This window comes from Podarcis filfolensis (assembly GCF_964270895.1).
Source record: "Podarcis filfolensis genome assembly, chromosome: 10".
In the NCBI taxonomy this organism is placed as follows: Eukaryota; Metazoa; Chordata; class Lepidosauria; order Squamata; family Lacertidae; genus Podarcis; species Podarcis filfolensis.
The window spans coordinates 7,409,325-7,425,809 of NC_139612.1; the positions used below are offsets into that span (position 1 = coordinate 7,409,325).

At 43.0% G+C, this 16,485-nt stretch overlaps 1 protein-coding gene across 3 annotated transcripts in view; it reads left to right on the forward strand.

Annotated features, from left to right (window-relative positions):
* The first annotated feature begins 2,011 nt into the window (after positions 1-2,011).
* The window catches only part of CDHR3 (cadherin related family member 3), a 29,865-nt gene continuing 15,391 nt past the window's right edge, over positions 2,012-16,485 (forward strand). The window contains exons 1-8 of one of the 3 annotated variants that reach the window (XR_014539388.1): positions 2,012-2,487; positions 4,115-4,314; positions 4,903-5,071; positions 9,457-9,530; positions 11,214-11,308; positions 11,441-11,545; positions 14,145-14,299; positions 15,718-15,907. Coding sequence is in view for 1 of the 3 variants with exons in the window: in XM_083575038.1 (XP_083431164.1) it covers positions 2,412-2,487; positions 4,115-4,314; positions 4,903-5,071; positions 9,457-9,530; positions 11,214-11,308; positions 11,441-11,545; positions 14,145-14,299; positions 15,718-15,907 (1,064 nt within the window). In the remaining 2 variants the exon portion in view is untranslated. The remainder of the gene's footprint in view (positions 2,488-4,114; positions 4,315-4,902; positions 5,072-9,456; positions 9,531-11,213; positions 11,309-11,440; positions 11,546-14,144; positions 14,300-15,717; positions 15,908-16,485) is intronic. The other 2 variants (XR_014539389.1, XM_083575038.1) reach the window with 2 other exon arrangements.

The following is a 16,485-nucleotide window of genomic DNA, read 5'->3' on the forward strand; positions in this document are numbered from 1 at the left end:
TGAAAAACTTAGGCATGAGTTTCTGTACATAGAAACCTCACAGTTTCTGTAAACCTATTTAAGGAGCTCTGTTTCCTTTGTGCCATTTGCTACTTCAAATAGACATTTGTGTATTTGCCAATCTCATCAGCTCAGGAGGCTGAGCAATTATACAGCAGTATGTAAACGAGTCAGTAAATAAACTGTAAGTACTGCAGCCTGCCAAATAGTTTAGTTGCCTTTCTTGTATGTCAAGATAAATCCAGATCTAATTGCTCACAGCATAAATCTCTTCTCAGGGCACAGATCAGGTCCATGTGTCGGGGAGAATTCTGCACAGCGAGTTCTGATGTCCAATTTTGCTGCTTCCCCTTTCACTGTCTGTTCTGGTGGGGAGAGGAAGAGAGATTACACATCCTGTTAAATTTAAAGAACAGCAGGATCAGAACAAACACCAAGTCTTGTTACCTGCTATATGCTGGGTTAATTTGGACTGTCATGTTTGATCAAGAACGTAATAAAAATTAACCCTTCTGTGAATAGTGCGAAGACTTACCTCTATTAAATTTATTCATCCATGAAGAAGCGCTGAGATAGACATGTGGGAATTTAAAGGCAGCATGATTTTCTAAGTTCACATTTAAGAAAGGAAGCCAAGAGCTCTATTCCTGGAGTTCTTCGTTTGACCTTTTTACAGGGCATGTCTAGCTGCGTCTACGGCCTCTGTTCAAATTCTCTGGTTGGATCCTGCCTTATATTCAAGTCCTACAATCTTTCTAGCCCAAGCCTAGAATTAAGATTCAACAAAGAATATGGAAAGAGTTGCGAGAATGGGGGGAAATCTTGAGGAACAGAAGATATCTAGATTCTAAATTGTATGTTCTAAAATTAAGCTATACCTATACTTAATCACTCAGATTTAGTGCTATGAGGAAACAACAACAACATCACTGCGCTAAATGGACCACTGATCTGGACTGGTATGAGGCAAGTGTAGTTTACTGGTAACAGCTGCAATTCCCAGCACCTTCAGTAAACCTCAGTTCCAAGCATTCCTTAGGGGAAGCCTTGTTAATGAGACCTGTGAACTATTAGAATACTCTTCCCATCCACTGCCTGCATTGTAAAGCACTGAAGTTCTTGCCTAATACCACTGATAAGAGGCATTAAGTGAACCATGGTTAGGCTGTATTTGTATAAGTGTTTAAATGGGAAAAATACATCCATTACTTTAAATTATGAAATAAAACATGCAGTAAAGAACTGTAGGGATGCGGGTGGGTAGGGACGCGGGTGGCGCTGTGGGTAAAACCTCAGCGCCTAGGACTTGCCGATCGTATGGTCGGCGGTTCGAATCCCCGCGGCGGGGTGAGCTCCCGTCGTTCGGTCCCAGCTCCTGCCCACCTAGCAGTTCGAAAGCACTCTTAAGTGCAAGTAGATAAATAGGTACCGCTTTATAGCGGGAAGGTAAACGGCTTTTCCGTGTGGTGCGCTGGTGCTGGCTCGCCAGCTGCAGCTTTGTCACGCTGGCCACGTGACCCGGAAGTGTCTTCGGACGGCGCCGGCTCATGGCCTCTAGAGCGAGATGAGCACGCAACCCTAGAGTCGGACACGACTGGCCCGTACGGGCAGGGGTACCTTTACCTTTACCTAAAGAACTGCATGCATTTTTTCATGTTGTCGGCCACCTTGAGCATGGTTTGAACTGTGGAAAGGTGGAATACAAATATTTGTATGTTTGTCTGTTTTGGGGAATCTATTCTACCACTCTTTTTTTCAAAAGCACTCTCTTCATCCATGAGATCCTTCATATACCCTAGAAAGAGAAGAAATAGATACAGTGGCATAAAATATACAACCCCCCCATAAATTCTCTTATTTATTACAGTTGCCCATGCCAATTTGATTTTAAACCATTGCCACCAGCAGTACATAAACTCAGCATTGAGATTACCCAACATTCTACTACCCCAAACTAATATTATAGATTTTATTTATCCTGTTGGCATTAAATACTGCTTATAAGAACTATCAAATATCTTTTTAAAAGCTATAATAATGATAAGCATAAATAAAACTGATTCTGTAAGCCTGTTTTAGTAGAACCATATCTTACATTCCCAGTTTTTGCCATGTGAATTTCTCCATGTTGTTTAAGACTGAAAAGAGGCCATTGAGATAATGAATTCTGGCTACCTGTAAACTTTCTAAAATCTTCTGCCCTCCTCCTTTCATTACTACTTTATGAGGATCACTAACTTTGTGATGGATTGTTATCAGTGAGCCATTCACAAGATGGTAAACAGACTGATGTTTTAGAAACTCTCCTAGCTACAGCAGAATCTTTGTTTGATTTGTCACTTCTCCATGATAAGGAAGAAATTGAGCAATGAGATTGAAGTAGGCTAGGAGAAAGATATCTCAGTTTGATCATGGATGGCCACATTCAAAGAAAGACTCGGGACATGCTGTGCTTTTGCCTCCTTCTTTTGTTAGGAGAAATATATGGTAAGGACATGATTTTATTCCTAGATTAAATATGGAACACTATTTTGATTGTTCTCAGTAAATCTTTAATATTCTGGTAATCAGTAGACCAAAGCCCAGTCTTTCAGAGTCTCTCTTTGATTTTCTTCTATGAAAGGGAATGTGCTAAATATCTTTTTAACAGTTAAGGCTTAATTGATGGGGTTCACTCTCTCTTCCCTAACTGTGACCCCTCCTTCAATTGGGAGGCTGTTTTCAAGTCTAATTGCTTTCCCTGGGACAGGCAAGGAAGTGAAGCCACAGACGGAATGGCTAGGTCTTGCAGACCACTTCTTGAATTAAGCTATAACTAATCAGTGTAAAAAATATTTTTGCTTCATATTCTTGCTTAAGAACATAAGACAGTGCCTTTTTGAATCAGGTCAAGGCCCACCACAGTGTTCTCTGAAAGTACATCAGCAGGTGCTAGGTGATTTACCATAAATTTGTCGGTGGCACACTAAGGACCGCAGTCCAGCTTCTGCCCATCCTGAACTAGACAGTGACTCCCTAGTGGTTTTGCTATGGACTTATAGTGCACAATTGCAAACAGGGGAAGTAAAGACGGATGCATTGCTTACTGGGAATGACCTTGTTATAGGATGTGGGGTGTGAGATAAATGCAGCTCAGTGTTGACTGTAGACTAGAGGGAAATGAATGTGATAAGTACTTCATACCTCCCTCTCTCTCTCTCTCTCTCTCTCTCTCTCTCTCGTGTGTGTATGTGTGTGTGTTTTAAATGTTAGTAAATAATTTCTTTTTTAAAAAAATATTTGGGGATGACTAACTGACTTACTTGCTTTTACGTGGGGATTGATTGCATGGTTTCCCCTCTATTTGCTGTTGATATTGATTTTATTGTTGCTATAATTATATTAGCTGTTTGATATAGATTATTTAGAAAGGCCATTTGACTAGATGCAGCATTTAGGTTGCACACAACAACATTTTATTCTAGAATCAATGGAGACTGAGTATTTTTACTGCCCTATGTAGTACACATATAATTTAGATCTATTGCATATTTTTTGCCCCTGAAAAGCACTTATTGATAAACTGGTTTCACAGATTCCAAAAATAAAAGCTCATTGTAGATTGATTCTGTATTACCCAACAATGTGTGCATTTGAAAATAGATGTAGGCAGTCCCAGCAATGTGTGTGTGTGTGTGTGTGTCCACACCTGCACAGTGATATTATAGGTGGGCATATACCAAGATCGCAAGCGCCACTTCACTCACCTGGCACATCTCCAGGGAGGAAAATATGTGGGTAACCTAATTAAGGGAATGGTTTTCAAAGGCACATCAAATAACCATGTCCACTTTTGTGGACAGCAAGATCTAGAATCTATATGGATTGAAAGCAGCATATTGAACATAAGCATGAATGATACTGGATTGAGAAAAACTACATTTTTTGTGCTATGAATGGGTTAATGTTTTTGCAGTCATAAAGCTTAAGGTAGACAGATGGATATAGTTAGAAAGCAAAGTGGTTTCTATTTCATGGGAAGATACTGTTAAGACAAAGTGTACGTTGTCGACCAGTCTGCACTTAAAAATAATATTTCTGAACAATATATGCTTTGATTCCCTGTAATCTGCAGGGGGAAGAACACTGAGTTTTTCTGGCTTACCTGATACAGCCAATGTAACAGAAAATTCTCCAGCTGGTACTGTGGTGTATACTTTCAGTGTTGATTTAACCCCAAATGTTTCAGTGGCAAGCGGATATCCTAAGATAATAAACTCAAACCCACTCACACAAGCTTTTGCTATCAACCCTAGATCTACAATTCTGTACCAGGTAAATATTTGCTTAGTCTCAAAATCTTGCCCGTCAGATTCTGGTGGTGGAGGATACTGTTATAACATCAATAACTTTTTTTCCTTTAATAATAATCTTCTTCTTTGGCGATCACTCATAGCCGAGTAAGATTGTCTTCCACATACACGGTTTTAACAGTGGAGGCCAATTCTGGATCCACACGTCCTTCCACAATGGGGAATTTCTGGGGTTTTCACAATGGGGTTTCTGGACGGGAGCTTATCACGGTGTGGATTTGCCAAGCATGCCTTCCTCTTAGCATGTTTCTCCCTTTTGCCCTGAGTTTGAGTGTCTTCAAAGCCCATGACACCTTTGGTAAAGGCTGTTCTCCAACTGGAGCGCTCGCAGGCCAGTGTTTCCCAGTTGTCGGTGTTTATACTACATTTTTTTAGATTTGCCTTGAGAGAGTCCTTAAACCTCTTTTGCTGATCGCCAGCATTACATTTTCCATTTTTATATCAAATAATAATTAACATGAGTACCATCGATTTCATTAGGAACTAATTGCAACTCACTTATTCTGGGTCTAACCCAATGTTTGCTAATAATTACTCGTTTTTATTTTAGGTTGTTACCACTGGAGACCCTGTTCCAGATTATGAAGCTATGCCACATCGATTTGAATTACAGATCCTTGCTTATGACGAAGCTGGGGCAAATGACCTACAAATACTGACAATCCAAGTTCTGGATATACCTGAACCTCCAATGTTTCTAGGCAATCTGAAATATCAAAGTAAGTCATTTGCTTGAAATAAAAAGAGTGTTTACTACACTACTGATAGCTCACGTCCACTGGAAGAAGACTTCACCTACACCTGAAAAACGTTACTATTAGACTTGTAATAGTAAAAATCTCCCCTGCCTTCACCCCCATAATGTTTCCACTGATCTGGTGGCCCCCCTCTTCATTCTGTTGAATGGGGCCTTGGACATCTGCCCCGAAGTCCCAGTCTGAAGGCACCACTAGGTTTGCATCTGCCTTGTGATTGGAAGGGAGCCCACCCGCAGGCAATGATTCATGCGCATTGCTGACCCAAGGCATTTTGCTGCCCTAGACGACGGACGCCACCTTGAGTTCCTTGGAGGAAAGATGATATATAAATGAAATAATGATTTTAAAACACCACCTCTCCATTCTATGTGCAGAAGCTGATTGGATTGGCAATTGAATGCTATTTCAATGCTGATAGTAACAGGATAGCACACCTGATGGCTGCCGCCAGGTTTCAGAGGGCTGGGGGGAGGCGTCCAAACAGGCCATGCATCTCACACAGCTCTATCCTCCTAAAGTTGGGGTGGTCAGAGGCTCAGGGGGAACAGCCAGTGGGTTCACAGTGCTGGCCCCCCAGCAACTCCTGCTTGATGTGGTCAGGGCCAGCTCACACATGGAGTGGGCTGAAGCAGCCACTTTGATTGGCAGAATCCTACGGGGTGCCCGCTCCCCGCCATCACTGGGGTCGCACGCCAGTGACTTCTTCCAGTGAGATCTCACAAGTTCTCATGAGAACTCGCCAGAAGCCATCTGCAAAACGCTGCAAAATAATTGCCAAACCTTGGCACTGGTTTGGAGTGAATTAGACAATGTTGGGTTCTTGGGTGATACCAACAACCCCTGTTTTGAATATCATTTAATAATAATAATAATAATAATAATAATAATAATAATAATAATAATAAGTTTTATTTATATCCCGCCCTCCCCAGCCGAAGCCGGGCTCGGGGTGGCTAACAACAATAAAATAATACAACATTCTAAAATCATTTCATTATAAAATTAATTCAAATCAAATTGATGGCAACCACTGGGCTAGAGTTCTGTGAAGATTGCCAAAGGAGGGAGTCAGGCTGTGTCCTGGCCAAAGGCCTGGTGGAACAGCTCTGTCTTGCAGGCCCTGCGGAAAGATTTTAAGTCCAGCAGGGCCCTAGTCTCTTGTGACAGAGTGTTCCACCAGATCGGAGCCACAGCCGAAAAAGCCCTGACTCTAGTTGAGACCAGCCTAACCTCTCTGTGGTCTGGGACCTTCAAGATGTTTTTGTTTGAAGACTGTAAGTTCCTCTGTGGGACATACCGGGAGAGGCAGTCCCGTAGGTACGAGGGTCCTAGGCTGTATAGGGCTTTAAAGGTTAAAACCAGCACCTTAAACCTATTTACTTAGGGGTTTTTTTGGGGGGGTGCTTCAAAATGTGGGATTTTCACGGCAAAACTTTGGCACAGGTTGGGGGGGGTCCCAAATGTTAGGGTTTGTGGTTAATGAAGGGCAGCACCTTCCTGTTTTGCCTCAGGCAGTGAAACGGTACGGGCCACCGCTGGAGGTGGTCATTTCATTCTGCCTAATGGTAGTGCTGGTCCTGTTCATGGAAATACACAATGGGTACTTCTCTCTGAAGGCAAGCAAGGCATCTCCACATTGGAAGGTTTTCACCCGCTTTCACACAGTCCAAAACCATGTGGTTTGAACATTTGGAGTAGGTGAGGTGTCATGCCAACTGTACCCACTCCCAACTTCCACAGATTAGCTCCGTATGTACTGAACCTGTGTACAGGGGTGTCATGGGGTGGGTGTGTGCAGTCCACTCCGGGTGTCATGCCCGGGGGGGTAACTAAATCCCCCCGGCAAGCAGATTTTTGTGATCGTCGTGAAAATCCGCCCGCTGGTCGCGCAAATACACCCATCGGGTTGCGCTGGCTGGGGGAATGCACCCCCAGCGGGCAGTGCTCGCGTCCCTGGTGGCCAGTGCTGCACACCGGGCATATTCGCATGATTGATGGGCTGCGCTGGCACCCCCAGGAGGATCGGCGTGTCTCCGTGGGCGGATCACCCCACCCCCGGGTGCACATCATGTTTGCCTCTCCAGGTGCCCAAGCGGCTTCCTACGCCACTGCCTGTGTACATTTGCATGTACAGTGGTACCTTGGGTTACATACTGTCAGGGAATCAGGAGCAGGAGCACTGGGGAGAGAGGATTGGGAGAGCGAAGGGGAAGAATCTGAGGGCAGCGTAGGGGAGTATGACAGTGGCCCGAGAGATTCCATGAGCTTCTCCAGTGAATCAGAAGATTCCCAGAAGGGGGCGCCGATGGTCAGGGCAAGGGGGGTCCCAGGGGGGACGCACCAGAAACAAGGAGCCAGAGGGGAACCCCAAAGCAGCAGTGGAGGATCGGGACCAGTTTCCCCACCAGAGCGTAGTGGGGGGGAAGAGTCACATGTGTCAGGGCCAGCGTCTCCTCCAGAGAGGGAGTCAGGGCTGACCACGCCTCCATCGGAGAGTGGAGGAACGGAAGGGAGGTCAGTTGCAGCTAGCCCCCCCCCCCGAAGGGGGAAGCAGTGGCAGCAGCAGTGAAACGGTCAGGAGGAAAGCTGCTGGCTGGGCGCGCGCGCCAAGTTCAAATGTGCAGGCGCGCGGAACAGCAGGAGACCCGGATGGGGAACCAGCTCCTAAAGCCCGCCGGAGGGAGGGAGAAGGCTCAGGGGAATCAGCGGGAGAAGAGGCTAGAAAGGGCGGAACCCCGGCGGGCAGGCGGACCCAGAGGAGGAAGGAGCAGCGGAGAAGGTGGAGCAAGGCTAGAATCTTAAATTGGTGCCAAGGGGGAGGAGACTCAGACGGAGCATCAGTGGTCTGACACTTAAGACGTGGAGCTGCGCGCTGCGGCTCTGGAAGTGAAACTGAACTTCAATAAAGACTTTTATACTTAACAACGAAGCAGCGTTGGTCCTTTGTGAGCTGGGACCTAGGGTAGCTCTGACACATACGCTTCAGGTTACATACGCTTCAGGTTACAAACTCTGCTAACCCAGAAATAGTACCTCGGGTTAAGAACTTTGCTTCAGGATGAGAACAGAAATCGTGCTCCGGCGGTGCAGCAGCAACAGGAGGCCCTATTAGCTGAAGTTGTGCTACAGGTTAAGAACAGTTTCAGGTTAAGAACGGACCTCCGGAACGAATTAAGTACTTAACCCGAGGTACCACTGTATGGTCTTACTCTGAATTAATCATTGGGTAGAGACAGCATACAATATATGCATACAGTACAAACTTAAGGAATGCTCTCCCTGTTTAAATATGGGAGGCCCCATCTGGCACTCCCTTGATGTCTGTCCTGAGTCTTCTGTTTTAATTGCTGTGCTGTTTTAATGGGATTGCTTTAGTGCACATTTTAATTATGGAAGTTTATATTTTAGTGTTTTAAGGGAAATGTTTTATTTTGTATTTTAATTATGGAGATTTATATTTTAGTGTTTGTGTAATTGGTTTTTATGCTTGCAAACTGCTCAGAAGCCTCTTTTTTGCATTAAGCAGTAAATAAATTAATTATTTTGCATTGCTAATGACCATGTAAAAAGTGAAAGAGAGAGCAAGTAAGATCGCCCTCTTCCTCCTCCTCGCTATGTCGTCTGATATGTTCACCCACAACTTAACAGAAAGGGTAGTGATGATGGGTCCTTCTAAGCCCCAGGTGCCCAACCATGATGGCCCTTGAAATCTGGGCCCTGATAGGATGGTTCTGTTAGTGATCCTTCACATGAATGAACTCTGCAAGGAGGGTGCAATTTTTGAGTATAGCTTCACATCCAGTGTCCTTTACACTGCATCTTAAAGCTGCATTTCCATAAACGCTTAACAGACTTCTTAAACGAAGTAGCAAGCTTTGCAAGCATTTTAAAAGCCCTTTATTATTACATCTTCCAATCAAACTGTTGGCTTAATGCCGGCATGCTGGGCAAAACCATGTAGGCTGGATGTGTGGAGGAGGAGGAGGAGGAGGAGGAGGAGGAGGAGGAGGAAGAGGGCGATATTACTTGCTCTCTCTTTCACTTTTTACATGGTCATTAGCAATGCAAAATAATTAATTTATTTACTGCTTAATGCAAAAAAGAGGCCTCCTGTTGCTGCTGCACCGCCGGAGCACGATTTCTGTTCTCATCCTGAAGCAAAGTTCTTAACCTGAAGCACTATTTCTGGGTTAGCAGAGTCTGTAACCTGAAGCGTATGTAACCCGAGGTACCACTGTACAGGGTATTATATAGGCATCAAGTCATAATGTGTTCAGGCCTACTTACCTATATGCTTGCATAATAACCTATTTAATTTAATGCACATTATACTTTCATCTCCACAGCTGTTATGATCTACCAATTTGAAGGAGCACCAAGTGGAAACATATACCAAATTAATGTAGACACTACTGTAGAGGTAAGTCAATGTGAGTTTAATTTTAGAAAATAATGTTCTAGGAAATACAACAGTTAAAATGCTTCTCAACTGAATTCAGTAATCAGAAATGATCAAAAGCCACACAGCATATCTGAAACTTATTGCACTGAAGCATTGAAGTTGTTGACATTGATTGACTGAGTTACTGTGATGACAAGCTGGGTGGAGGAACAACATAACAACATTAAAAGCGACAATGGTCATAGTCCAGCTTTGGTGAGTAGGAATAGTTTTCAGTTTGACGGGGATTAAGATATCACACAGAAAACTAGATTGAGTAAAAAAAAAGGTTCATTTTTTCAGATGTGTCCACATTCCTGTGCAAATACCTTATAATTTTCCTCTTGATAGTAGCTGGAAGATTTCCAGGTGTTGGGAAGTAACGACGTCTTCTTTTTAAAAAAGATTGTTAAATTCATTTTGTAAAGTGTATTTTATAATGAGAAAAATTATAACAACAGATGAAAATTAAAAATAGATACGTAGAACAAGTAAGGAAAATAACATGAGCTGGTATGCTTGGGTATAGTCTATAGTGCATTGCTCTGACTGGGGAAAAAATGACCCATAATAATAGGGTTTTAAATTTCAGAACTGATTTATGGGGCATGCAATGGAAGGTGAGAGTGGGAATTTCTGTTGCATAAATGGAAATCCTTGCATTGATGAAACAAATTGGTTGGATCCTGCCCATTGTCTTAGTTCAGCCAAGACGTTGTCAGCGTTTTCTGACTTCCCGGAATCCAGACAGAGAGACATTATTGCCCTTAAGAATTCTATTAAGGCCTGCTTAAACTATGATAGATAGGGTTGCCATATTACCGACAGTGACAATCAGGACAGAAAAGATATTAAGCTTTTTTGGCAAAGTTGTTGAGCTATTTTTATGAAAAATTGGCAAAAACAGCACAGCCGACATGGGCTGCCATACATCCGGATTTTCCCTGGACATTTTTCCGATTTCTGCACAGACACTGGATTCCAGATATGTTCGAGAAATCCTGGCCGTATGGCAACCCTAAACTATTAGTCAGTTTCTTGACCTAAGTTTGTTTCCACTCCATACCCAAACATTACCTAAGTAACACAACTAAGAATGAGTTTTTGCAGGTCACACAACTATATATTAGGACCACATGCTTCTTTGCTTACCTCTTTACAAAGAATGTGTTTTGGTCTCCTTGGAATTCTTATCGCATCAGCTTCTTTCCCTACCCATCTCATGAGGGTTTGATGTTATTGTTTCTGTCTTGGAAGCAGGAGTTATCCCACATGGGATTGTGTGAAGTTGATATTGGTTGTGGGTTTTTTTTACTATACAGTATCTATTTTAATAATTTATATATTGCTTAATACAACAGTTTTTATGTGGTGTACAGTATGTGTGGAGATAAGATGTTGCGCATGTGAAAAATAATCAGGGTTAAAATAGAATGAAGGTGATGATATAACACAGTGGGACAAAGGCAGAGATTAGGTATAACCTGGTGAGACTGTCCAGGCTAATTGCTGGAGGAATTATGGCTCTGCAGCATTTCCTATAAAGAAAACAGGGAGTGAATTACCAAATGGAGCACAATTTACTAGCCATTTGCATCTCTCTGATTCATATTGCACAACAAAGCAGTACTGTGATCTCCCAATTTGTGTCATTTATTTCAGTATTCCATGACCCCAGCATCACCACTGTTCTCCGTTTCGGGAACTGGAACCATTTCTTCCTTGAAGGTATTTGATTATGAGAAAGATCCACATAGGTGAGTACGTATTATGTAGGTAGTCCCTAAATGAGCGCCTAACTTGGCTTTTTTAATTGATTATTGTTAGCAGAGAAGAGATCTGTCGTATGGAACCCACAATGTGACATTTTGGGTGTTTTGGTTTTACAGCTATATGTTAAACATTACGGCAACAGACCACCTTGGTCGGAATACCAGCGGGACTCTGATAGTCACTATCATAAACAGGAATGATGAACAACCTTATTTTACCATGTAAGTGAAAAATTCTAGGTGTATCAAAACAGTGTATTTTGGCTTTATAGGTGGATGGCAGCTCACACAAACCACTCCATGCATAGCTGGGATAGATGAGTCTAAGCCCTGTCCTGTTTGTGATCACCTCATTAGCACAACCACCGGCACCACCACATTCAACCACCATCAGAAGGACCTCTACCTATGTACATCTGTACATACATAGAACTCCTTTTGATATCCACTGAAAGTGTGAACGGTTGGAGTGAGGTGGTGGGTGGATGTGACTAGATGCCCTCTGCGCCTTCTGTGAATTCTTTCAATACGGAGGAGGCATCTGGAACTGTCCCCTTTCAGTGTTAATGATCCATGAGTTTTGGATGGTTCCAACACAATGATTAACTAATTTGAGTTTTCTGCTCAATATTTGGCAGGTTATTTCAGTTGAGCATGTCAGGGCCAAACAGATTCAAGACTGAATTTTCCAGATATTTGTTGTTGATGATGATGATGATGGTGGTGTTGTTTTTGTTGTTACAAAAGCAGCTGTGAGGCATTCTTATTTTTATCAGAAAAGTGACACCCAATTCTATATTAGTGTTTACATATATTGACAATGATTAGCATGTGGGACGCATGCTAGACAGTGATTTTCACCAAATAATTTTTTTTTGTCTGGTCACGATACTAGGACATATGGGATAGTGTTATGAGTGGGTCATCTAGTGTGGCACAAAAGTTACTTTGTGGTGTAAACCCCCTCCACCAGTTCATAAATGCAGCCTGGGCTTCTCATGTTAAAGTGTGCCATGGCACCCTGGGGTGCCTTGAATGATGGCCAGAGGTGCCGCAGGCAACACTGGCCTCTGTCCCTCTTTCCTTCTCTCCTTCCTCTGATGCCCTCTTGCGTCTCTGCCTCCCAAAGGCTTGCACAGCCTTTGTTGCAGCAGCCCTGGCTACAAGCTCCACAAGTGAATGGTGCCTCAAGGGCTGGCCGGGGAGTGCTTCCCAAGTCCCTATGGGGCAGTGTGAAGGGGGCACCTATCTTTGGGGTGGGGGTGGGGTACAGCTCAGAGACCAAGGGCAGCAGTGGCAGCTGCCCTGAGGACTCCCAAGGAGAGGGAAGAAGAGACGAGGCTGAGGGAACACTCTACAACAGGGGTCAGCAAACTTTTTCAGCAGGGGACCAGTCCACTGTCCCTCAGACCTTGTGGGGGGCCAGACTATATTTTTTTTGGGGGGGACGAATGAATTCCTATACCCCACAAATAACCCAGAGATGCATTTAAATAAAAGCACACATTCTACTCATGTAAAAACACCAGGCAGGCCCCACAAATAACCCAGGGAAGAATTTTAAATGAAAGGACACATTCTACTCATGTAAAAACACACTGATTCCTGGACCGCCCGCAGGCCGGATTGTTCCGGATCCGGCCCCTGGGCCTTAGTTTGCCTACCCATGCTCTACAAGGAAGGGTGTTTGAAAAAGGGTGAGAGGCTGCCAGCTCTGCAGGCAAGGGGTGACACAACTGGGCTCTTGAGCCCCACAGGGGTGTCACAGAAAGAATGCAGTTGGTCAAGGGGGTCGTGGATGAAAACCTCTGTATTAAAGCATATTGCTCAAAAAGGATGCTTTGGGACAGAGAGAATTCTGCTGCATCTCAAAGGAGACAACCTTCCAGTCATAGGTTGTACGATATGGGGTAGTGCAGGCTTTTTTTAGATATCCAAATGTCAGACACATAAACTTATTTTGGGATGCCATGTATGTGAAATTTAAGGTGCTCATGCAGTTGCTTGACAGACAAGGATCTGGGGGCTAGGAATATTTATATTTAAGTATCATTTAATGAAAGCTTTTTTGCCCAATTTTTCAACTGAAAAGCTCCCAGAGTAGCGTACAAAGTTCTTTGAGAATACAGTAATAAGGTATTGGGAACTTCAAGTTCGTGGTTCCCATAAAACTATATTTGTTGAATAAGTTGTTCTTAATAAATGCATCACTAAAGACTATGATGAGAATAATAAGCTCTTGGTGGAAGAGGAAACATACACATCACAACTGATAGCCTAAGTGTTTTATTTTGCTACCATGTAGAAAAGCTACTACATGCATCTCAGAATTTTATGCTCAGAGTACGTGTAAACATCTTGGCTAGACTACATGAACAGAGAATAATAACACAGACAGCTATAATTATTATTGTTAATAATAATTTGTCTGCCACCCTTCATCCATAGATCTCAGAGCAGTTCAAAACATAAAAAAAACCTGTGAATAAGAGAAAAGTAAACTAAATAAATGCAGGCCCTCACATTAAAATTGGGGTTAAAAGTGAGTCCTGGTACTAGAAAATCTAGATTTTATTCATTTATCATACTTTTTGTCTAAGGCACTCAAGGTAGTGGTCATGAATCTTCACAACAACTCTGTGAGGTAGGTTAGGCTGAGAAATAATGACTGGCTCAAGGTCCCCTACTGAAGTTCACACTGGTCACACTAACGAGACAATAATCTAGAGTCTAGATATTTTTAACCCAAGATGCCGGTTCTCTTTTATACAAGGAAGAGCTGCTCAAACCCGCACATTTGTGGCTTCATTTTCTACAACAGGAAACAAAGAGCTTTCAGTGTTCTAGAAGAAAGTCTACCAGGACACATGGTTGCCAATGTAACAGCTAAGGATCCGGATGATGAGGAAGGTGTTAGTAGTCTTCGCTTCAGCATCAATAATCCTGAAGGGATTCCTTCTTTCTCCATAGATCCAGGTCAGCATTTCCTTTTACGGATTCCTGAAGGATTTGGAATGGCAAGAAACATTGTGGGCTACGGAAAGCAAGTTCACTGAGTAAATGTTGAAGGAACTGAGCTTGCTTGGCCCAGAGAAGAGAAGGCAAGAGGAGGGTCATGATATCACCTTTCAAATAGCTGAAGGGCTGGCATAAAGTAAAGTAAAGGGACCCCTGACCATTAGGTCCAGTCGTGAGCAACTCTGGGGTTGTGCGCTCATCTTGCTCTATAGGCCGAGGGAGCCAGCGTTTGTCCGCAGACAGCTTCCGGGTCATGTGGCCAGCATGACTAAGCTGCTTCTGGTGAACCAGAGCAGCACACAGAAACACCGTTTACCTTCCCGCTGGAGCGGTACTTGCACTTTGACATGCTTTCGAACTGCTAGGTTGGCAGGAGCAGGGACCGAGCAATGGGAGCTCACCCCGTCACAGGGATTCGAACTGCCGACCTTCTGATCGGCAAGTCCTAGGCTCTGTGGTTTAACCCACAGCACCACCGGCATCCCAAGGGCTGGCACAGAAGAGGGCAAAGACATGCTCTCTCTGCTGCAGGCAGGAAAAGATCTAATGGGCTTACATTACAGAAGACAGTAAGGGTTTTGCTTGAACCTTGGCAGAAATGTCTTAATAGAAAGAGGAGTTTGGCAATGGAACCTGTTACCTAGAGAGGTGGTGGTGGGCTGTCTCTCATTAGAGGTCATCAGGCAAAGGCTGGCAGCCAACAATTGAGGAAACTCTGGTTTTGGCTTTCCTAGCATGAGTAGTAGCTTGGGCTAGGTGGCCCATGAAACTCTCTCCAGCTCTCTAGGATTTTGTTCTACTTGCTTCTCTACAGTTTGGAGGTAACCCAAAAAACCTGTGGTTTATCGTTAAGGGAACAAGTCACAGTGAACTTTGGCTTCACATGGTCAGGTGCCCTGTTCCTCCTTTGCTGCAATTAGGCTTTTTTATTATTATTAAAAAAATCCCAACCTTCTATTGGAAGCAATAGAAATTTTTTCTCCAAGTCAATTTGCCATTCATTGGGTGTTTTCAGTGTGGGGACGGAGATAATCATAGCCGTGGAGTGGAGGGAATTCTCCCCTCCCTGTGTTCATTGACCTCCTGCACCGAAACCCTAAATGCAATTAATTTAAGGGGAAAAGCTGCTATTTAGTTTCTATTGATCTCTCCCACCGACTGAAGAAAGTGCTGCTGCTTCTAGAACGTCTCACAGCTCAGAAAAACTGGGAGTGCATAACTCTATATTTAGAGTGAGAGTGTAGTGTGGGGGTATTGGTGTTTGGAAACAAATGTATGTAGGATGTGGAACACCCTTTCAAAATAAAATTCCTAAGTCACAGAAGATATTTGTGCTGCACACAATTGGAAATGCTTACAGTATATTTCTTTCTCAGTAACTGGTGTGCTTCTGGTGGCTAGAAGAATAGACCGAGACTCGGACCCATTGCGAGAACATCCCAACATTACATTGATCATTCGCGTTGATGATAGGCCTAGCAGTGGACAATATGCTGAAACAGAAATTGTTGTAACTATTGAAGATATTAACGACAAACCACCAGAATGTGACAAATACAATTACAGGTATTTGTATTTTTGCACTTTTATCAAATTCCACAACATTTGAGCAAGTTTTCAGAACAGATTATATCTCCTGAATCTTTTTTAGCACAGGGTTTGTGCTAAAAGTTATGAAGTTGTAGTGGTTATTGTAATTTATTGCTAGAATAAAAACCAAGCCCCACCAAAACATTAGGATTAAATTATTTTCTTAATAAAGGCCACTCTCCAGTACTAGCAACACTATCCACTGAAATATATAAATTCAATAAATAATAGTAGTAATAATAATAAAATGGCAAAATAAAATCCTTATAAGAAAATGTAGTAGGATAGTTGTTATATATGTATATATTTAAAAATCTTGTCCTAAGTCACTGCCAAAACTTCTTAGGAAATTGTTAAAACTTCTTAGCAAAGTTTGCCCTCTTGAGATCTCCTGCCTTTTTGGCTATCTTCTCTTTATGTTTTCCAGCCCCCACAATGCTCCTTTCTAAATGCCAGCAGCTCATATTTCATCCCAGGACCTATCTTAGATTTTTCATAATCAGACCAACTTTCTGCTTTTCCCAAAGAAGCTGTGCTTTGTCATTTTTTTTAAT